A 24,054-nucleotide genomic window follows, 5' to 3' on the forward strand; every position below is an offset into this window, starting at 1 on the left:
TTATCTCAAAGTTGGCTGAATTGATGTTGGCCGGGTTAGCCTTATTCGGTTTGTTTTGGGGTCGCATAAGACCCTTTTAAACATTATGCACCGATATTTCACCACAGTGCTTTGTAAGATGATTCTTCAAATGAACATTAATGTTAATTTTTAATAAATTAATTTTCTATGATTTTTTTTACTGAGAATCCTTGTAATATTTGTTTTTTTTTCATAAAATCCTTATTTATACCGTCATCTGGGGTGAATCGGGATTACAGTCTGAATAGGGACAGCAGGTTTTAGAGAACTCAAAAGCTTGAATTTTAGAAATCGATGCACCTTTTTGTTAATGTGTATCTGTTCAATCCGAACCTACAAAAATAACCAATTATTGGTTAAAACAGTTGTCCCAAACCACCCCATGTGTCCCGATTCGCCCCAGATTACGGTACATTAGAATAAATATTTTGATACCAAACATTTTATTATAATCGTATGCAACTATTTTTTCCAGCCCGTAGTCGGTCGTGACAAAACATGTTGCACGAATGAATGTAGCGTAGCATAAGTTGTCATAAAAGCTCTCCGTGCTGCTTTCCAGAGCAGCTTTATGTGATATAGCTTTATGCATCTTTCTTGAATCAATTAAGAGGCAGTATTTGTAGATTTTGCTCGGTTTGTTCTAGAGGTGCTTCGATTTGGATGTGGAATTTTCCGAGGATTCCGAATATGTAAAAATTGAGCTCAAAAAGTTCCGTCTTCTTGGGCTACAGGGCAAAATTTAACGTTGTAAAAAGTAAGTAATAGAAAAATCGTAAATCTATGAGAAAAACTGCGATTGGCCAAAACGTTAATTCCTTAGGCTTTTAGTCCATGAAATTACCTATCTTTTGACCTATGGAAGTACTGGTGTTTGAGGCTGTTGCAAAAAGATATTAAGGTTTTGATTAAATTCCAATAATTTGCAAAAGATATGAGAAAAGTCAAACAAATCTTAGATGTATATACACAGCAAATTCTGATGTTCGTTTTCAGTTAATATTTACTGAAAACTGCACTACTGAAATTTTCAGTTAGTTTTACGTCATCAGTTAAAATTTGTATGGAGCTCTCAAAGTTTACTGGAATTTCAGCATGTTTTTATTTACTGAAAATTTCAGTAGTGCAGATTTCAGTAAATTTAACTGAGTTCAGAAATGAGAAATTGGTATGTAGCACATTTTGAACATGCATCTGACACGCATGCAGTTTTCTGAAGTCCTCGCCAGTGGCGCTGTCACTGCTCAAGTAACCATCCAGCACTAAAACAAATCACTGTTCAGCACTGAAAGCGCTTTTACAGCTGCGAGCTAATGCTAAAGTGTTTTGACATCTGCATCAAAAGCGCTTTTGCAGCCGATTTACAGCTGATTTTGGACTTTATATTTCTGATTTTCAGTTGGTCTCTACTGTTGTTATTCCACCCCTGCAAAATGTCAACATTTTTAGTTTGTTTACCACTTTACCGACTCAGCTGACCGAGCGGAGTAGCCGATTTATTTGAACACTATCCTGAAAGATCCTGAACCTGCAGCAGGGGCACCACGACCACGTCATGACCGCTTCCAAATTCGGATGATTCAGCCTAGAAATCGGCAAATTGGGTACTAAAGCCCTATGTCAATTTTTATGTACAACGGTAAAAAACACGATAAAAAACCATTTCTGATCACTTTTTTCATTTTAATGCAAATTTTTTTTTTTGACAAGACAACATTTTTCCGATGGATCAACTATGGTCCCCTTGGAACGAGCTGTCAAGTAGGAGCTTTTCTGTCTAGAAGGACCGCGAGGTTAATTTTTCAAAATTGATTTAAAAATCCATTTTAAACTCTTTGTGCTCGTACAAAGGGTCATTGTACTCAGAAAAATAAGCTTTATCGCTGTAAACAATAATATCAGCAATCTAAGCTTCATTTTAGGACCCAATTAAAACATCCTTCCTGCCAATGTCCGAAGAACGGGCGATATTTTCTCAGCATCGATTGTTTACGTGTGGTTTTTGAAAAGGTCGTATGAATTTATTTAATAAATGTTGTTCCCAAATTATTTTTTTGTTAGCTTTTACTATCTTTTGCATATATTTGCGAGATAATCACAATTATTAGGTACATTATTTCAGATTTTACAATTATTAGATCAATAAAAAAAGTTCTACTTGACACAACTTAGCTAAAAATACTGAAAAGCTTCAGTTTCATTAAAATAAAATGAAATTTGTTTGATTTTTCCTGGCCGTTGGTTTAAAATCAATTGCGATTTTGAAATAATTTCAGTCGAAAATGCTTTAAACTAGCTGTCACTGAACACAACAGTGCTGGTATTGCAAAATTATGTGATTCACGGAATTAGTTGTCCTATGAGATTAAATGTAAAAAAACAAAACTAAAAAAAAGTCTTTTTTTGATCTTGCAGTGCATGTCCGACGACATTTTCAAAAGCCATGCGCCAAAAACTTGGTTCGATCTTGGTTCGATTGTGACTTCACTCGTTTTATATGTGGATGACAGTCGTGACGTAGCCGTGATTTTGAAGTGCTTCGAAAGAACTTTAGAATTCATCTAAGAGAATTGGAATTGATCAAGTTTTATTCGAATGGGAGCAATTTTATGATTTTTCATGTTTTTTTGGACCTCAAACTTCAATGCCCGTTTTAACCCACTTCCCTTTGTCGTAGAGGGCTCATATTTGGCATGAGTTCATCTCATGTATATACAAACAAACGCTGAAAGGTATGTAGATTAGATAAGGTAAGGCGGGAATTCCCAGCTGTCAAAATAGTTAGCACGAAACCCGGATTTTATATAAAGATATTCAGAAAAGTAAAAAAAATCAATGCGACTTTTCGTTGGATAGGTAATCGAAAGACCTTTCCAATGAGTTCAATAGATTGCAGATCTGACAACCCTATCAAAAGTTATAAGCACTTAAGTGCTATTTATGCACTTTTTAAAGGCCAGATCTCAGTTATTTTGATGAAAACGTTATCTGGGTCTATCATGAGATCTGTCGTTGGATAGGTGATCAAAATACCTTTTTCCAACGAGTTCAAAAGATTGAAAATCTGACAACCCTATCAAAAGTTAGAACACTGAAAGGTCCGCCCTTTTGTATCTATTTTGGATAGCATTACCCTCTAAATGTGAGGAAGGCACCAACCACCTAAGGGTGGATTAAGTAACGTTTTTTTTTCGCTTTTTATCTGAAAATCGCTGCAATCTGCAATATTTTTAATGGAAACGCACGGCACTTTGTGATACATACACTGAAAGAAAAACGCGCACCCATTTTACACTATTCGCTACATTTTATTGCACTTCAGTCATTCATACAGTTTAAAAAAATACTCATACACATACTCAGTTCCCGCTCACTCACTGCTAATTCGTATGCTATCTCTCTCGATTAACTAACAAACCTTCATCCCGAGCAAAAGCGTGCAAATTTCTTACGGTGTATAAAACAAGTACAGAGTAAAAGTGTGTGTGAGTGTGTAGAAATCTTTTTTTTTTCTTCGCTACACGCTAAATGCGTTGCACACAATCCAGCATTCACGATCAACCTTAAAATAGGGTTAAAAGAGGGTCACCTGTTCGGGTTTTTTTTTTGTTTTGTTTTCATAAAATGGGAACTATTTACAGATCTCTTCTCGCGTCGCGCAGCTTAGAGGCTAGTTAAATTACTATCAGCTAAATAAAAGTCACTTATCCAATAACATTCGAAGAGACAAGAGCAAGGGCAGTTCGGATTAAAGGGGGGCGGGGGTTTCCCAACATTCAAATTAGCCAAAAAAGAGATACTTTTTTGGTATTGTTGCAAATTTGAAAGATTTTACAAAGCATTTGGCGGTGGGTGCAGGGCGTGCAGCTTGCGTTCTTTTTACCAATCGTAAAAAACAACACAAATTACGTTTTTCTATATCTAGCTTGGTTTTGAACGGGAATGGATAAAGTTTTAAGTGCAGTGCAGTTGATGTTATCGTCTTTTTTGACAACTCGATTAGGAGCTCCTTTCCCAATGTCCGGTTCCCTTGCGGTTTAAAAACAGTTGAAATTGTCATTTTCTACGTCTTTTAAATGATGCTAAGCCAGTGTTGCCAAGCTGGCCGCGAGGGGTATTTCAAAGCTGCCCGAAAATGCAAACTTCAACTGCCATAAGCTCCGAGAGCTCTAAAAGTTTGGCTTTGAATGCTTATTCTGGCTTGTTTTTCGATTCTCGTTTACCTGTGTCTCAAAAATTTTCCAGGGCAATAGTGCTAAACAATCGTAATAATAATAACTGGACTTCATTTACGGTATTACAAAGAGCTATCACTTTTTTCCTCTTTAGAAAATTAGAAACAGAAATGTGTGTATGTTTCTGGAACCACAATAAAGGATCCCAAAACTGAGCAGTACTTGTACAGCGCCCCCTACACGAGGTGGTGGTCCTTAACCTAGAGTCGTCATTAAAGCTGGAAACCTCCGCCTCAGTTGTTCACCGCGCCCACGTACACTCGGTGCCGCGTCGAAGAGTAGCTCTCCTCGACGGTCTTGCCGACGGCCTGGTAGAAGCTGCTCTTGCCGTTAGACTGGAAGTGCGCCGACATGGGCGAGCTGTGCTGCTCGATGTTCTTGTTCGGCTCCGACTCCAGGTTGCCGTTGGCCACCAGCTGCTGCTTCTCGACCTTCTCCTTTGGCTGCTGGAGGAAAAAGATTTTTGTTTTGGGGTTAGGTAACGTGGGACAAACAGTTGTTTGCAAAGGACTTTTGGGAACACTGACATTGTTTGTAAACAACTCTGACAACACTGATTAATTTTTGATTGGTTTGTTTACAAACAAAGCCAAACTTGTTCAACCACCGGCGAGGGGTGATTCAAAGCCGCCAACTTACCCTGCGCTCGGCATACGCCCGCTTGTAAAAGTTCGAGAACAGGAAGTAGAACATGAGGGCGTGGGCGCCGATAAAGTACGCGAACGCGCTCGGGAAGTTGCACTCGTTCCAGAACAGCAGCTGGAAGGCGTGCGCCATCACCAGGACGAATTGGATCTGAAAAAATGAGGTTAGGTTTAGGTTCCAGAAACATTCAAAGGAAAGGGATGGACTTACCATCTGCAGCACAGTTAGGTATTTCTTCCACCAGAGGTACTTCTGGACCTTGGGACCCATGGCGGCCAGCATGTAGTACGCGTACATGATGATGTGGACGAATGTGTTCAGCAGACCGAAGAACGAACTGTGGCCACCTATTTTATTGTGTTGAGGAAGGTCGCGCGATTAAGAAAGACCAACGGAAAGAAAAGGTTAATGAGGGTGTGTCACTTTGGGTCTTACGACGCTCAAGCCGATTCGGAATTGCCCAAGAATCTGTTTTCGCTAGACTTGACCCCGCCCCGTCCCGCAAGAAGTTTGATCCGTCCATGACCTGACGATTGCCACATTCTGTACGACAACTTGCAGATTTCTTCCAACGACTAATCGGTTTCTGTGGCGACTGGTCGGAAGATTATTTTATTTTCTATTAGCACTGCTGTGGGCTGCGCAGTTCACCGGGGGTAATTTACGACCGTTTCAAACAGGGTCAACAGTCGGTCACCAATGGACCCAACCCAGAAACCGGCCCCTCGAAGTCGTCGTCGTCGACTTCTTTATTAATATTGTAGCGAAGATGACTTGCAGCGAACCAACCCCTTTAAAGATCGCTTGAGAACGGGGGTTGGCTGCTGGTGGTGACCCAGTGATATTTGTTGTTGGGGGCCAAAGAACAAAGCCGTTGTGAAATTGTAAATAAAAAGCTTGATCATAGAGTAGTGCTTTGCAGGTGACGTTTTGGCGCAGTGTGTTGAGCGGATGTCAGCATGCTTCACCACACGCTAAGTATCTTTTTATCGGGGTAACCCACGTGGTTTTGACAGTTTGCGATGTACGTTACCTTGATGTTGATTGACCTTGATTGACCTTGATCAACCTTGAGGTAATATTCTTTACGCGCTAACTGTTATTTACCAGATTCTTGAAGTTTTTGACACCCTTCCAAACCAGCAAGGACCCCAATTCCCACCCCCTGTCTACAAACCTGGCGTGAACTTGACGCCCCACCAGACCGACGCCGGCATGATTCCGTGGTGGATGACGTGCAGCGTCGAGACCTGGTCGTACCGCTTCCGCATGATGAAGAAGAACGTGTCGAAGAACTCGGTAAACTTGGAGAAGAAGTACCACCAGCAGCCACGTGCCATCTTGAGAAAACAAAAAAAAATTGAATCACCCCTCGTTTGACGTTTGCGCCACAATGGCGCTTGCAACCAAACTTACCCGCAGAGCCGTTGGTGACCGGGAGTAGTCAACCGGTTGACACCGCAAGCTGTAGTGCGTCGCCCAACCTGCTGCACATGCCTAAAAAGACAACAACAAAAAAATGACACGTGATTTACCCAAACTACCCCTTCAAACCGGTAGCCGTCAAAAACGTACCTCGTAGAAGAGCCACGCGCTGAACACGACCTGGATGGCGTTGTAAACGATCAGTACCTTTCGCAGCTGGAACGGCTTACGGTTTTCCATCAACCGCGGGCCCAGGACCTGGCGACATAAAAATGACTTTCATTAGTAGTCGTTTGACACTGGCTATTGTCACCGCTGGCCGCCATGGTGGCGGCGCAGAGAAGATTATGACGTTTGATGAGGGTCAAATTGCTTTTTAAGGGCTTATGCGTTAGGTTGATTAGCGCGTTATAAATGACAGCTCTTTACTTTAAGCGCGACTGTCGTCAAAACGGGTCCAAATCAAGATGTAATTTTGCAGTAGCTGCCATTATGTCAGCATAATCTTTCATCGGCGATCTTTTTTGATAGTATCCAATAGAAATTTATGTCACCTCATATTTGAGGTCTTGATTCAAGGTCGCAAGGTCATTCAACACTTAGGTAACAAACTGTCACTTTCACGCGACAAATGTTTTTAAAGCTGAGAAAAAGTTCGTCGTCAGCGCCTACTTCATCTGTGCGTGGCGTTGAACTCTATGGGGTTCGCGTCTGATGACGCCGCCAAACAAACCATAAAAAAGTGCTACAATAATTATCCACTCGTGTGCGCGGTACTGGAAATTTACGATTCGACAGACAACAACAACAGAAGTCGTATGGAAGTATTTTTTAACAAACCAAAATTACTTTGAATGCACTGAGAAAAATCAACCGGAAATGTCCATAAAGTACATCCAACAAACTCACACAAGTCTTTTTCATCAGTGCACTTGGTTTTAACCATGTTTTGGTCACGGTCAGGCAAATTTGGCTAGATTTTAAGCAAATCAAGCGCGCTTATTCAAGTTTTTGCGGAAAAGCAAACAAAATTAAGGCCTAACCTTGAACCGGAACCGGATCGGAATCTGGCGGCAGAAAATTGAATTCATTTTTCGTTGACGTGGTTTACTCTGGTTGATTGATTTTTCGCGTTGATGTGAAGTTTTTTTTTTTTTCAAAGTTTTAACGCTGTCTGTAACGCAGATGCATTTTTTTTTTAATTTATCCAAAAAATCAGCATGCTCATTATGGTGACAAGAAAAATTCAAAATTTTGGAAAATCTGAAGAAATACCCTTGGCTAGATTCTTTAGATAATAATAAGTAACTGTGCCAATTTTGAGCCTAATCGGTAACGGTGAAGTGGTCGCTTTTATCGTTGAAGTTTATATGGGGACAATCGCAAACATGTATGGGGAAAACATCGCTTCAGGATTTTGACAGCAGGTGGCGCAGGTCTCGCAGTTTCATAACAACCCCCTCTAATTGGTTCCAAATTTGAAATGCCCCCAAAAGCCGCAGTCAAATCTCGATTTAAAGCGGCATTCATCGCCCAATTTTTAACGGCCCGTACTTTGAAGGTCAAAGTCAAACACGCGCCGGCTAGGAACCGCGACTAATGAAACCACGTCAGGTGGAAATTGGATTTGGCAACGCACAACCTTGGCCAAGGAGATGGAAGAAAAGCGCGAACGCCCTGAGGGGAAATAAATTGGGGTTTTCCTAAATAGTCGTGCAAGACGCGCGCTCGACCGTAAAGTGACGGAGTTTATTGGGTTTCAATTACTGGATTGTTACTAAAAGTTGTTGTTTACCATTTCTGCTTGATATGCATATAGGTTTTACGGGCCCAGGGTTATTTACGGCCAATAACATGGCGGCACTGGTCAATAAATTTGTCCATTTTGACAGATCGAAGTTCCGTCATGGAATGATTGATGAAATATTTTTAAGCGATAAATTTTAACGCTCCTCGTTGGTGTTTAATTAGAATTCAAGTTCAATTAACACGTGAATATTCGCGAAACTAATTAAAAAAGCCTTCTACGCCGGTGTTTGACGATATAGGATCCAAGGGAAATTATTGCTTCCAGAATTCATTAGCATACCATCCGAGAGCTAATCGAACGATGACTCACAAAGATTCGACACGAAATTTAATCTTTGTTACAGAATCAAAGTAAAAGATTAATTAAGAAATCAATCTAACATTTATCGAATGTTAGGTCATCCTCATTCATCGTGCATTGATGTAGCTGTCAAGTGCACGCTGTTGAGGTGTTAGTTAGAATCAGCTTAAAACAACCCACTTATTTGAAGGTTATGTCATGATTTTAAATGGCACTAGTTTTTAGATTGACAATCACTGCCAACTTCTTTGTCTTCAAAACTTGTAAGAGGAGGCTCGCCGTACAAAGAACATCGAGAGAACCCACTCCAAGTTGTAATACGCTTCCTGATTGGTCGGGTTCTACCCGCTTCCCTAAAAAGTGAGCAAAACCACCTCCCATGCAGCAGACCTGTCATTGGCATTGAACTCGACGCCAACATAAGTCCGGTGCTATTGCATCTCGACAAAGCGCCTAGGAATGCTGAGCCTTTCACTCGACCTTGGCTGCACGGTATCCTCTTTGTTGTGTGGTCTGACCAGAACTGCACTGCGAGTCATTGCACTGCAGTTTTATAGTTCTTAGCGCGCAGATAAAGTCAGGTGAGCAAATCAAGGTTGAATCCCCCCCCCCCCCCTCGCTCCCTTAAATAGGGTGCAAGAATGCAATTACAGCTTCCTACTAGAATCTGGTTTCGTCAATTTGATCTTGAAAAGGGTAATTTGTTTGCCAGCAAGAGGGATGATTTATCGTGTAAACAAACTCTGATCTATGTAATTTCAGCGTGTCCACTAGCTGTCAGCGGCGCAGCAGTGCTGCCAGCTTACCTTTACACAGTACGCGTACGTCAAACTGATGGCGATCGTGGGAAAGGGGGAACTCATCAGGGGCCAGTCGTTCGTCCGGGGATCGGACAGGTCGTCCATCAGGTACCGCCATCCTCCGTAGACTTTGTTTACCAGGTCCATCTGGTAGGCTGCAAAGAAAAGAGAAAGAGAAGTTAGTCAGCTGTCAAAATCGGTCACTTTGGAGCATCAGCGATCAAAGTTCAATTTGTTCCCCTCCTCCCCGCAGAACATGTGTACAAAAAGTTGACAGCCAGGCGCAACTCACGTCAGCGAGTCACGTTTTTGAATTCTCCGCTGGAAATTTGTTTGTTCTTGCTGACGGCAGCGCGGCTGGATCCAACAACCTGTAAATTGGACTTTTGTTTCCAGGGGGAACTCGCAGAGCTGAAGGGCGCGAAAAGTAAGTGGGTAACAGTGTCTTGCGAACCTTCGTGGTGAACGGACACTAGAGCTGCGGTATTTTTAACTACCTAAGCTCAGAGTTATTTCAAAACAAAATTCACAGTCTTTTTAAAGACTACCTGTGTTATTTTCCAAAATTCTAAACAGTCTTTTCAAGACTAACCCCGCCTGAAATTTTGTTGTATTTTACAAACGAAGCCATCTTTTTAAGAGAACTTTGCTTGCAAAATGCGTCAAAACAAAGGTAAACGCAAATCTTCTGAAGATTTGGTCGTTACGTCGGTGAAGCGTTTGAACGCTAAACCGGCTAACGGAAACAGAAAAAGAAAACAGCCTCTTCTGAGGTCTGATTCTGATTCTGAATGTGAGGTCAATCCTCCAATTCCATTGACAAACAGTTTCGGTGTTTTATCCGAAACTGAAGACAAGGAACCTTCTCCTCGTACTGAGCCTTCTGCCGTCGAGAAACGAGTAAAAGCTCCGCCAATTGTAGTGACTTCCGTCTCCGATTTGGCCAGCTTTCGAACGCAACTGAAGAATTGCAAGGAAACTTGCAATTTGAAAGTTTCGTTCCAGCTTGGTCGAAGAGGAGAATGTCGCTTGTTGACGGAATCTTTACAAGATCACCAAACTTTTGTTGGTTATTTGAAAAACCACAAACACAATTTCTACACGTATGAGACCAAGAATGCTCGTCCATTCAAGGCGGTCCTGAAAGGTCTCTCCAACGACTTGTCGGTGGATGAGATCAAAAACGAACTTAAGGTGTTGCTTGGCTTTGCCCCATCCCAAGTAATACCAATGAAGAAAAAATCAAACGGGAATATTTCTCGCTTTGGTTTGACTTCACAATTTTATCTGATTCATTTCAACAGAAATGAAATCAACAATTTGAAACTTATGGCCAAAGTTCAGTTTTTGTTCCATGTACGGGTAAAGTGGGAGCATTTTAAGAAACATGGCGGTAATGGCCAGAATCTGACCCAGTGCCGGCGTTGCCAGGCATTCGGTCACGGTACTGATCATTGCGCCATGGTTCCAAAATGCATGGTTTGCGGGGATTCTTCTCACGACAAGGACAATTGTCCCGTGAAAGAAGTCACCCAATTTAAATGTGCAAATTGTGGTGGAAATCACAAATCAAATTTCTGGGATTGCCCCATCAGAAAAAGGTTTTGGATTCTCGTGCTAAGCATCAGCCGAAATCCAAACCGAAATTTTCTCAAAGTCAGGTTGTACCTGCATCTTTAAATCAAACGTTCGTGCTGTCTCACTCGAACAATTCTAGAAATACCCCTACCGTGGAAAAGTTAGGTAACAACAATGGCATTTCTTATGCTAACGTCGTTTCGGGTTCGGGTGCATCCACGAATTTTAAATCCTCTACCAATCTTTCTGAAATTGGGCAGGTACCTCAAATCTCATTTGAAAATTTTTCTGCTGGCAACGCTTTGGGATCTTCTGATCTCGGCGATGTTACGTTTGAAAAATGACTTTTTGCAAAACTCACTGTTTGGTTTGATTCAAACAATGAGTAATGCTACATCCATGATGGAAGCAATCCAGATTGGATTAAAATTTGCGAATGATGTTGTTCTTACCCTGAAGTTTAATCATGGATCTAAGTAATTCCATCAATATTATGAATTTTAATGCTCGCTCTTTAAAAGCGAAAGAAAATGAATTTTTCAACTTTTACGAGTTCATAACGTGCATGTTGCTGTTATAACCGAAACATTTTTAAAAACTGGCACTTATTTGAAAAGTGATCCAGATTATAAAGTTATAACTAATAACCGAATGAATCGAAATGGCGGTGGAGTTGCAATAGTTATCCACCGTAGTATGACTTATAGCACGTTACGTGACTTTAAGTTAAAAGTTATTGAAAGTTTGGGCATTGAACTTGAAACTTCTTTTGGGAAAATTATGATTGCAGCTGCATATTTGCCTTTCCAATGCACTGGGGAAAATAAAAATTATTTCAAAGGGGATTTGAATAAACTTACTCGGCATAGATCTCGATTTTTGATCATCGGTGATTTTAATGCCAAACACCAATCTTGGAATAATTCAAAAGTAAATTCCAATGGTAAAATTCTATTCAGAGATTGCACTTCTGGTCTTTATTCGGTTTTATACCCGAATGGGCCAACTTGCTTTTCTTCTGTTAGAAATCCATCAACAATTGATTTGGTGTTGACAAATCAAAGTCAGTATTGTGGTCCTTTAGTGACTCATGCTGATTTTGATTCTGATCATCTTCCAGTAACTTTTTCACTTTCTCATGAAGCAGTTACCAGACCCAATAGTTCTGTGTTTAATTACCACAAAGCTAATTGGGACAGGTATCAGCATCATATTGAGAATAATTTAAATCATGATTTTGTTTTAGAAACCAAAGCTGATATTGATTCAGCCTTGGAATCTTTAACTAATGCAATTTTGGATGCTAGGAATATTGCTATTCCTAAAGTCCAAGTCAAATTTGATTCTCCCATTATTGATGACGATCTTCAGCTTCTGATTCGTCTGAAAATGTTCGCCGAAGACAGTATCAACGTTCTCGTGATCCTGCACTGAAGCGAATTCAAAAGATTTGCAAAAGGTTATTGACCACAGATTCACTCTCCTGCGAAATGAAAAGTTCGCAAGAGATGTCGAACAAATTAAACCTTATTCCAAACCTTTTTGGAAACTTTCAAAGGTTCTTAAGAAACCTCAAAACCCATCCCTTCTTTAAAAGATGGTGATAATATTCTATTAACTAATGGGGAAAAGCTCAAAAACTTGCTCAGCAGTTTGAGAGTGCTCATAATTTCAACTTGAATGTTTTGAGTCCTATTGAAAATCAAATTTCAATAGAATTTCAGAATATTGTTGAACAAGAATTTTCATCAGATGAAGTTTTTAATACGGATCTGAATGAAATAAAATCTATTATCAAAAAATTTAAAAATATGAAAGCCCCTGGTGAGGATGGCATTTTTACATTTTAATTAAAAAATTACCAGAAGCAACTTTAAGTTGCTTGGTCAAAATTTTCAACAAATGTTTTGATTTGGCATATTTTCCCAGTAGTTGGAAAAATGCCAAAGTAATTCCGATTTTGAAACCGGATAAAAATCCTGCTGAAGCCTCAAGCTATCGGCCCATTAGTTTGCTTTCATCTATTAGTAAATTATTCGAAAGAATAATTCTTAATAGAATGATGACGCACATTAATGAAAATTCAATTTTCGCTGATGAGCAGTTTGGATTTCGCCTTGGGCATTCAACTACTCATCAGTTGTTGAGAGTTTCAAATTTAATTCGAAGCAACAAATCTGAGGGCTATTCTACTGGCGCTGCTCTTCTAGACATAGAAAAAGCATTTGACAGTGTTTGGCATAAAGGTTTGATTGCGAAATTGAAAAGGTTTAATTTTCCGATTTATATCGTGAAAATTATTCAAAATTATTTGACGGATCGTACTCTGCAGGTATGTTATCAGAATAGCAAATCTGATCAACTACCTGTACGTGCTGGCGTCCCTCAAGGAAGCATTTTGGGTCCAATTTTATACAATATTTTTACTTCTGACTTGCCTGATTTGCCCCAGGATGTCAGAAATCACTTTTGCTGATGACACAAGCATCTCCGCCAAAGGCAGAAGCCTTCGTGTCATCACAAGAAGATTACAAAAGCTTGGATATTTTCAATTCTTATTTGAAAGAATGGAAAATTACTCCAAATGCTGCAAAACTCAACTTATTATTTTCCCTCACAAACCAAGGGCTGATTTTCTTAAACCAAAAGTCATCACATTATAAAGATGAATGAGGTAAATTTAAAGTGGGAGGATCAAGTGAAATATCTTGGACTTGGTTTTGACAAAAACCTTACTTACAAGGATCACATTGAAAGTATCCAGGTTAAATGTAACAAATATATTAAATGTTTGTATCCACTTATAAACAGGAATTCTAGACTTTGTCTCAAGAATAAACTGTTAATTTATAAACAAATTTTCAGACCTGCCATGCTTTATGCTGTGCCGATCTGGACAAGCTGTTGCTTAACCAGGAAGAAAAAACTTCAGAGGATTCAGAACAAAATTCTGAAAATGATTCTGAAACTTCCTCCTGGTTCAGCACCAGTGAACTTCATCAATTAGCCGAAGTTGACACTTTGGATGTTATGTCCAATAAGATAATTGATGCATTTCGACAAAAATCATTGCAGTCTTCAGCTGCATTGATCCGCTCTTTATATAGTTTATAAGTTAGTTTTAAGGTATCCCTTTTCCCTTTTGTACATGTAGGACCTCCTACATTTGAAATCACTGAATAGCGAAAGCTACAATATTTCATGAATAAATGAAAGTTGCTAGTATTTAAAATTGAGGTGAAAAGTCATCGTTTGTGATTGGACACTCAATAATATTTTAACTGAATGAATGTACATGGAAAAGAAATTTGAATAAATATAAATTAAAAAAAAAAAAAAAAAAAAAAAAAAAGTGGGTAAAAAGGTGTGAAAATTTGGGTTGAAGGTTTTAGCGTAGACTTCCGTCAAAGTTGGATGTCAAAAATGCACAGTTGTTGAAAGCTGAGTTCACCCAAATCCCAGAATCGAACGATCCATTAGCCAGCTGGGCCAAAAACCAGCTTCCATGCGTCACGTGTGTCACATGTTTTGGCTCGGTGGACATTGCCGCTTAGCTGATCATCGTCTCACGGTCTTCAGCAATCATCTTCGGCGTGAATTTTTTTCATACACGGTGAGAAATTATCAGTCAAATTTGCGCAAAATTACGATTAGATATTGGGTTAAATTTAACTGAAATAGGTTTATTGCAGTCAAGCGTGAAGATCATCCGACGGACTTTTCAGAGCTACAAATTTCGCTTCAATCTCTGTTTGTCAATCACCAACAAAACGTCCAACTTCAAACAATCCTGCCAGTTCATTCAAACGTCAACAAACTTTCGACAAGTGCCTTCCCCCAATAAAAAAAAACACCAAACTTCCGCTAATCGAACGTTCCAGACGATCCCAAAGTCTGAAAATCCCGTGTGTTTGAATCACGTGCGAGTGCGCGCTCGCTTTGACGACGGCACGCGTCATTTTCGCGGTACTTGAAACTGCGTACTTTTTGTTTGTTTACCTTTTTCCCCGGCGGCGTGGTTCGAGCTATGTGCACTGTCACGGTGACTAAGTGATCGTTTACTCCGATGTGGTTCAATTTTAGGCAATTGCGGGCCCACTAATTGTTTAGCCGGTGGGGATTATCGATTGATGTTTGCTTTTTTTGTTGTTGTTGTGGGGAACCACTCGATTATGCGCTTGTTTAGGGTCTGTAAAGACTGAAATTGACGCTTAATTGGGGCCCACTAGGAGTACATTTCAATTAGATAGGTGCTAGCGCTTAAATTAAACGTTAAAACTCATAATTAGTTAACTTTTCGTAAGCGTGTACTGATTAGCAAAACACTGACAGTATAGCAAACCCATGCAGCAAAAGAACATCGTTTGATCTAAAGATCAGTATTTTTTTCAAATCTCAACTGTTTTTTGTTTCAAAAAGATTGTACCAACATCCAATTCAAATGGAATTTTCAGCTTCATCAAAACAGGTTTCATATAATAAAAACACACAAAATCCATCGTTTTTGCCACAATTTCGCCAGACATTTTCAATGATATGCAAATCACCGAAACGACACACGTGGCCACATGGAGAATTTCATCTTATTTACATCTCTCAAGTCTGGTGCCGTCTGGCGTCGAGCCGAACCTAATGGGCCCTTCTGCAGACATGGTAACAAATCAATGGTGGGGCTGCCAATGACCCGAAAATCTAGAAAAACAAGCCAGATTGTTGATTTCGTTTGGACGATTGTTGTTGACTTGGTGTTGTTGTTGACAAGCCGTGCGAGATTCGTCTAGATCAAACACGTGTTCAAGGTTTTTTGCAGGTGGTTGAAATACTTAAAATTTTATGGGTTGATAACTTGTGATTCTTGGGAATTCCGGCTGGCGTTGAGAAAGTAGCAGGCTTCTCCCTCGAAAATGCTGTATAAAATAGGATTCATTGTGATTTTTCAAGTCCACTTAATGCCAATCATGCCAATAAAAACATATTTTGTATAATAATATCGCTAGACAAAATCGTGCTAGAAGCAGGATGCTTTCAAGCTTTGAAGCGCTTAAAATTTTAAGGGTACTTGAATGGTCTACACGTTAACGTCTGCGTTATACCGTTTCTTGACTAAGCTGTTGAACCCGAGCCACGTAGCTCAGTGGTAACGCTTCCGCCTCGTAAGCGGTAGATCGGGGTTCAAATCCCGGCTCGGACCAACACAACTGGTGATCTTTTCCCTTCTGGATTCGATTTTTTTGTAAAGGGAAGGTAGTGTATTGTCACAAACTGGACCTTATCACGACACCTTTGGAATGTTGACATTAACCTTAACATGTTAACATTAAGTTAATTAATAAACTGTCACTGAATGCGCTTTGTAAATGCCGGCCCCGATACTCTTCACGGGTGTTCCCCTCAGGAACAGGGAAAGATTTACTTACTTTTACTGTTGAATCGGAATTAGCGTGTAGTGATTCAGAGGAAACACAGAGTTGTCAAAATCAGAGCAAATCCGATTCTTACACGCACAACGGAAATCACTCAGATATCGCCAAAACCAATCCACTCCAAATTTAAATAAGTGAAGCAACCGTTAGATGGTTTTTAGGTCTGAACTGTATGATATGTATGTCTACCGCCTAAATCCGGTATTCCACATAGGATGACAATAAATGTTGTAACGAATGAGTTCATTGGCTGCCGCGCAGAAGCAAAGTAATGAAAATTTAATTTTCGCTCTCGCATCTGTCATTTTTTGGATGCTTTGAATGAAATCACTATTTGATCATACTAACTAATCAAAATAGGTTACGCAATTAAACTCTCATTTGGATTTGAGCTTGCGAACCAAAATTTAACTCCGATGGAAATTTGAATTAAATCTAGACAAAGTTGGATTTGGGTTGGGTTGACAGATTACACGGTCAAAAACAAATAACAAATCATTTGAGTTTTAATACCTTTTGCTGCATGGTCGGTGATTCCAAGTTTTAGGTTCAAACTCAAAGCCCACGTTTAAAATACTATTAATTACACCACGTACCTCATCCGTACCCGAGGGTGAATCCTTATTACGCACTAATCGTCAAGCCCCGGACACGAACGATTCGCATGAATCTTCCCCGCGCAAGCTGCTTCACCGTGCCCATATCAATCGATTATTTATTATGACTGTTACAAGTTGTTGAAACCGATCCATCCCCGCAAGCCCCTCTCCTCTCCGCCTCAATCAACCAGCAATGTGAATTTAAAAAACATCCCCCTAGAAGTTGCACAGGTCCGAGTCTTGCCAATATTGACAGTGCGCTCACGCTTGCCTTACAAGCACCAACTTTTAGAGCATTTAGTAAACTACGCGGATGACATTCATTGTAGCCCCCCCGCCAACTTGCCAGCGAATTCCGCGCGATTAGATGCGTTTGACAGTTGGTTGGTTGGCGGGAAAAATGACAACCCTGCCGATAGGAAGATGGCGCTGAGGGAAAATTACACCATTTGTATGCACCGTCCATCAAGTGTGCAGTTTTAGCGTCCCTCTCGGCATTCCGAAGGGGATTCCGTAAGGCTAGCTCGGTAATTTTCGTTACACGAGCCATGGGCGCGTTGTTTGTTGCGATCTGGAGGCCGCAGGGTCGGCGAAAAAGAACAATAATACAGATTTTAATAAAACTGAGCGTACTCTTGACTGAGTTTTGAGGTGAATGTCAAATTTGGGTTAATTTAACTCTGAATTCAAAATACAGGGAAATTTTCCCAAATCTGACATTTGCCACGTACTCATTTCTGAGTAGATTTGGGTTCTACGAAATCCATGTGATCTAATCTCGGATCTAAACCAGCAAGAAATTTTCAAGTATTTTTCAACTGATGGTCAAATCATTTATTAACCATCTTCGATTCACGAGAAATCGGACCTCATTATCGATGAATGATATAAGGTGTTCTAGGTCCAGTGAAAAAAAACTGGGATTTCCTTGGGGATTTCACTAAAAAATTAACAAATCCTCACCAGAGTGTCGTCACAGCCGCTGGTTCCCTGTCACGACGTTCTAGCAGGATTCAAGCAGAGTACTAATAGAGGTGGTACGTACAGCATTCTAGCCGAAATGTTCCACCGTTCTAGCAGTATTCTGTCAGAACCAGCTCTGCTCGAATATTTCGGGACTGGGTTGTTTCGTGATGAAAACAAAGAGCTGTCATCGATGCCGTCACAGCCCCTGTGAAATATGTTGACATCAAGCCGATAGAAAGATTTATACGGATCTTTTTGAATTTGACAGATCTCATCGTAATCAAAATAATAACATTAAAGAATGAACATCGCTTTCTTCCAGCAAAGCTTTTTTTGGATATTGTAACATTTTGTTGACACTTTTGTATTTGTTTATATTTTCACGACACGGGGTGATGTACCACACTTATTCAATTTTGTAATGACAGCTCGAGCTCAATCTTTATTTGGAACAGGACATTGTTAAAACCCTGGTTTTAGTGTAAAAATAATAAGAATAAATCAAAAAATACATGACAAAGTCATGTAATCCTGATCATTTAAAACCCAAAGCGTTAGTCACTCTGTAAAATGGTCAAAACAAGAGTTCACATTAGAAGACGACCTGTTTCACAACTTATCGTTTCCAGTCGATGCATACAATCTCATTTGGGAGACAACAGACCGAAAAAAAAAATGTATACACCCTAACCAAAAATCATGAGTTTCTGAGTTTAATATCCCACTTTTCATACGAATTTTTCTGTTCAACCCATAAAACCATTCTCATGGTTGTAGTATCCGAAATCGTATGAAAAAGTGGGATATTGAACTCAAAAAATCATGATTTTTGGTAAGGGTGTAAGGAGATGCTAATCAAAGTCAAACACATTGGAAGAAGATTCGCGAGAGTAAGGAATGTTTATAGCTTCGCTAATTTTTTTTATGAAATCAGCTTCTTTGACGTGAAGGGGTTTTCCGTATTTTCAGTGACTCGTTATTGTAGAAAAATATCGTGAGTCTAATTTTGACAGATCGCGTGATATCTATTTCAATGTTTACTGAAATAAAAATTAAATGTGCCCTGATCCAAGCCATTTTGATATACATCAAGAATGAGATTATGTAAAATCTTAGGTAAATTCTGTAAACTGTCAAAAACGAATGCCGATAAAGCAATCTAAATCATAGTTAATTACAAGCTTAAAAAGCTTTGTTTAGTCAGGAACCTGGATTAACCCCTTTTAAACTAACGCTGCACCGATTTAGTCATCCGCGAAAACCCACCACAATCCCCAGTGACATAACCTCGAACTACGATTACCCCTCCAAAACGGCGACTACAGTCGCCGTTGACCTCAATGTTCCCAAACCTGCAATCATCCTCCGTCACTCGCCATCACCCTGGGAAAATGATTCACTACTCGAGCATGTTTGTAAACAACGCCGGTGCAACGGATTAGAACAAAGCAGGCGCTGAAGAAAAAGCCACCAAGCGACGCCACGTGCGATTGCGACATCTTGCGGATGTTGCACGACGCGCGTGCAACGACGCTGAAGACGCTGTTTGCTGCGATCTCTTGAGAGCCGAAATTCAAGGGAAAACCACCGTCACCTTCAAGGACGGAAGGTTTGCGTGTCTGGGCAATAAATTTACTGTCACTGTCAATGGCGTCGACATGCAGAGGGGGTTTGAAAAAGGTAGAATTATCGCAGCCAGCGCACCGTGTCACGGTTGACCGTGACAATTACTGAAGGCGTCGCCATGGTAACTTGTCTACCACTTGACACTTGCCGGCGAAGCCGGGCCCAGACTTATTGGATTAACACGGAAAGCAAACTGTAAACAACTGTTCATTCTGATCGCGCGGTCTGGTTTTGGCGCAGAATTTAAATAATCTAGAAAAACCGCAACCGCAACCGTCTCCACAATTACTCTAATTGCTGATTTATGGAGTGTATTAGATGCCGGGCGGTCAACCGAGCAGTCCTGCTCGAGAAAGTGCCGCTTCATGCGAGATCATCAATCAGAGTAGGCTTTGTATGGAACACAACAACAATAACAAACCGCAGCCGAGCTTCTTCCAGCATCTTGAAAGGTAAACAAGCCGTAGCCGCAACTGTCAAGCCGTTTGACGCAAGCCAGAATGTTCTGGAAACGGGTTTGTCCGGGACTCTTGCTAGACACCGTCTAGGAATGCGTTAGTTGTGTTGGTTTGTTGTTGTTATTGTTGTGCTATGGCGTAACTGACCGGCCGTCTCAATTAAGATAAGTGTCGACGATAAATGCTGTTATTGAAAGAGAGTGGAACTCCAATTAGACTCGATGGGATCAACGGTTAGGGTCAAAGGCATCATGGGATTGAGGTTCTCTTCTCCGGACGTCAAGTTCAAGGTACCTTGCGCCAAGGATTTGGAATGTCGGTCAGCAGCTGCAGCAAACGGTAAGTACTCTCTGTCAACCTGTCACTTCTGTCACCCGCCACCAATTGTACTGTTTTACGGTTGTGTGACCTGATTAGAGCGAAATATCTCTCTGTTTGTGATTATCTCCTCTATCAGACCTAGATATTGCGTTTCAATGTCATCTGCCCTAGCTGGGATGGCATCTCGAGTGGGATTACCTAACGCTCGGATCCCTCCACAAGTGGAAATATTCCAGAGTGTGCCGTTCTCTACTCTCTCGGGCATCCCGATGAATTCGATTACCGTTAGTAAACAAGCTTCTCTGTTTACGGATGACAAGTTGTTTCGAAGGAAACCGGCGCGCGCGCGTTCGCGACAAGCATGGTTTGAAACTTGAAATGCGCGCGCGAAAACTTAATACATATGGATTGTGGAAAATTTTCGCCGCGTTCAGGTTCTAGGCGAAGTCTATCGTAAAGTGGTTCTGGTACAAAAATAGCTTTGTATTGAGATAGCGAGAAACGATAACTTATGCAGCAGGTTTGATGTAAGAAATGGCATTTACAGTTTGACGTCATGGCGTGAAAGGAAGCAATCGCAGAAATATTGAAATTATAGGCTGATATTGCGAACGAAGGGAGTCCAGCGGGGCTAGAAACATTTAAACTGTTGTAAATCTGCAGCTTGAAGGTATTAACTACAATAATTGTGTATTTGACGGGTGAGTACATGCCCTTTCAAAACAATAAAACTATAATTTGCGTTAATATTTTGAGCACAACTTAAACTCTTCAGAAATTCAACTCAATAATTGAGTAAAGAAAACTCAAATACAGTCATCCCACATATTCGGAACACCCACAAATTCGGAACACTTTTGTGATAATTTGTCAATAGCATGCCAAATGCAGCTTTTCTGTCCACCCTACTATTTTTAGGACCTTTATTTGGACATTCTCTTGCTATTTCACTAGTAAAAGTAGTACTTTTTGAACAAAAACTTCATTTCAAGACTATTTCATTCAGAGCAGCAAAACACCGCCTCCAAATTGCCTGTTCCATAATTGTGAGATGTTATTGTGCCTCCCACAATTGTGGAACACCTGAATTTAACTGATAATTTCACACAAAAAGTTATCAGACCATTCATAAAACATAACAAAGCTTGAATTTCGTTGGTTTTAGTGCGTGCAGTAATTTTTTTTGTAAAAATTATGTACTTATGGAGGGAACCAAAGTTTGTTTACATCCGTAAGAGAAAAGTGTTCCGAATTTGTGGATTTCAAGGGTCAAAGTTTTTCTTCAAAAACTTTATTTAAAAGTTGAAATTTGCAGTTGTTCGATACAGCATTCGAAAGATCGCAAGAAAAGCTTTCAAATGAAGCTAAAAGCGAATTATTAAGTTCAATTATCGATTTGCTATGATTTTTTGAACATTGGCCGATCTGTAAACTGTTCCGAATATGAGGGGTGACTGTAACACTTTCGAATATTTTTTAGAAATTCTGATTACAAGAGCTGCCCATTTAAGGGGAGTTAACGTCAAAACAACAAGTTGACAATTTTGCTTGATCAACACTTAAGCGGTATACGCACTTCGGAAGGAACTGGTCAAGAAAAAAAATCAAATGAGCAACAACGGCAGCAAATGCAAGCGACGCGACCGGGTTCGTCGCTTGTAAACAACCAAGTCAGTTAAAAACATGACTAAATCAAAATAGCGCTGACGGCCGTAAACAAAGGCGCTGATTGAAGACATCTTCGAGTATTTAAATGAGCAATTTAAATCGAACTTTGATGCTGGGATGATTTTAACGCGACAGTGGCTTTGGTTGGACGCACCGAGTAAAGTAATATGCAAGATAATTAAGCTTAAAATTAGTATCTTCCCGTCAGAGTGTCATGATAAAACAATGTCGAGCAAAACATCGTAAGAGTTGCCGAGCTTCCGTAGCCGTGAGATTACGAGTTTCGTCTTGTAAGCGGAAGATGATGGGTTCGATTCCTGTCTGGCTCGGCAAAGTTAGATCCTTTAAAATAGTATATCTGCTCACTGGATATACTGACCGGTAGGGGGGATGGGTTTCGGCTAGCGACTTGCTGGATTTCCAATCAAGAGGTCGTGAGCTCGATTGAGCTTGTTTCACAAAACATTCATGTGACAGACACTCTTATCGGAAACCAGAGATTTGAAGCCTAAAATAATCTCCGACATCCTTTTTCCATCGGACCAAGTAAATTTGTTGATAGTTGTTGTTCTAGGGAACTTTCGCACACTGATTGATCACAAAACGATAGAAAACGACGACATTTGGCAACACGCGCTCCGCCACGCGTTCAAAGATGTTTTAATTCCTGGCGAGACATGCCGAAACCCCCATTAGACATTCCGTCAGGAGCGTGAATTTCGCCGTGTGTGGCATCTGTGTTTGTTTTGATTCTGCTATAGTGAGGTTATTTTCAACAATCACACAGTTGCGGCGCCACGCCAATTATTTTTTATCAGTTTGCGCCTCCCCTGCGCATCGCAAAACGAGTTTTGAATTTTGAGCAGCAATTTGGCAAGCTGTCGCGAAAATCTAATCCACTTGACCAAGGGTAATGCGACCATTTGTATGCACCTTCGGCGAGTGACAATTTATCTTTATGACACTCACACCACTCAGTTGGTTTGTTTTGATTTTGCGCGCAGGGGTGTGGTTCGTGAAGAAAGCAATGGCGACGAGTAGTTGATAACAAAGAACCCGGCATGATCATAACGGGGAAACGTGTTTTGCAAATGTGTAAACAAAACACGCTGGAAAAAGTGCACGACCCTGACAGCTGTCAAACGTACTCCAATGACGCCCACGGATAGAATCCGCTTGCAGTTGTTGTCATCATCAAGGTAGGCGGCGTTGCCGTGGAAACCCGTTTTATGACCTTTACCTACAGCGCGATGAGTTGACGTTGTTCGGAACAATTATGGCATCCGCGTGCACTTGGCGACAACGGAGAAAAGGACGAGTCCTCTGGCGAAGCTTGCTTACCTACGAGTAGAGTAGAGAGAAATAAAGTCTGTTAGATATGGGCGTCTTTGAGCAAGTGAGTTTCGAAACGTTGCCATTATGGCGACAACTGTCAAAATCAGGGGGATATTATGGCGTGTTCCAAAACGAAACGCGCAACACGTGAGGTTCTTTCACTGCCGGGCAGCAGGTCGTGGACTGAATATGGGAAAGGCGAACCGGTATTTTAAGTCAAGAGTGGTGTTCAACAATACCCACAAGGTCGAACGACCAATTGGGACGGTTAAGATGACTGGTGTCAAAATGAGATTGTTGCACTTTGAGTATGACGTAATAATTGAAGCATTCGAGTGCTTTAGCTGTATTGTTTAGTCTGATAAAATGTCTAAAAACTAATTCAAATTTAATTTTTACTCTGGTAGTGTGTATGACAGATAAACGGTAAGTTCAAAGGTCAAAAGGGAACGTCAAAGGCCCATACAGCAAAATAAATTTAAATTCAATATTTTGCAAGTTTTTGTGAGTGTGTAATGTGACAGTTTTACTCCCTTCTACAAGACAATAAAATTACTATCTTTCCAGAAGCTCAACCCACCTATGACTAACACTTCTTCGACCCAAATTTTGATTAATGAGGCATTCACGCCACAGGTCACCGCGATGTCATCCCCAACACCGGACCCCCCTAACATCTAGGTCACCGCCGTAGTCGCAGCCGAAGGCCAAACGTGCCACTAATCGACGACGATCGTTAAAACCGCGATCGCGCTCAAGACACCTTCATCATCCTTTCGCGTGTGGCCCTTGTTACAACCGGTCCGGACGAAGGGGTTACGTAACTTTCCTCCGTCGCGGTGAC

At 40.7% G+C, this 24,054-nt stretch overlaps 1 protein-coding gene across 2 annotated transcripts in view; it reads right to left on the reverse strand.

The window, feature by feature from the left end:
• Positions 1–3,308: 3,308 nt before the first annotated feature.
• The window catches only part of LOC6047062 (elongation of very long chain fatty acids protein), a 38,728-nt gene continuing 17,982 nt past the window's right edge, over positions 3,309–24,054 (reverse strand). Inside the window, exons 2-8 of one of the 2 annotated variants that reach the window (XM_038266816.1) lie at positions 9,243–9,391; positions 6,477–6,584; positions 6,318–6,398; positions 6,079–6,241; positions 5,112–5,248; positions 4,896–5,051; positions 3,309–4,699 (exon numbers count right to left, since the gene is read on the reverse strand). In XM_038266816.1, coding sequence (XP_038122744.1) covers positions 4,490–4,699; positions 4,896–5,051; positions 5,112–5,248; positions 6,079–6,241; positions 6,318–6,398; positions 6,477–6,584; positions 9,243–9,383 — 996 coding nt within the window. In that variant the 5' untranslated portion in view covers positions 9,384–9,391 and the 3' untranslated portion in view covers positions 3,309–4,489. Of the gene's footprint in view, positions 4,703–4,895; positions 5,052–5,111; positions 5,249–6,078; positions 6,242–6,317; positions 6,399–6,476; positions 6,585–9,242; positions 9,392–24,054 lie in introns of both variants that reach the window. The other variant, XM_038266815.1, reaches the window with a different exon arrangement.

Source organism: Culex quinquefasciatus, chromosome 1 (assembly GCF_015732765.1).
Source record: "Culex quinquefasciatus strain JHB chromosome 1, VPISU_Cqui_1.0_pri_paternal, whole genome shotgun sequence".
Lineage (NCBI taxonomy): Eukaryota > Metazoa > Arthropoda > Insecta > Diptera > Culicidae > Culex > Culex quinquefasciatus.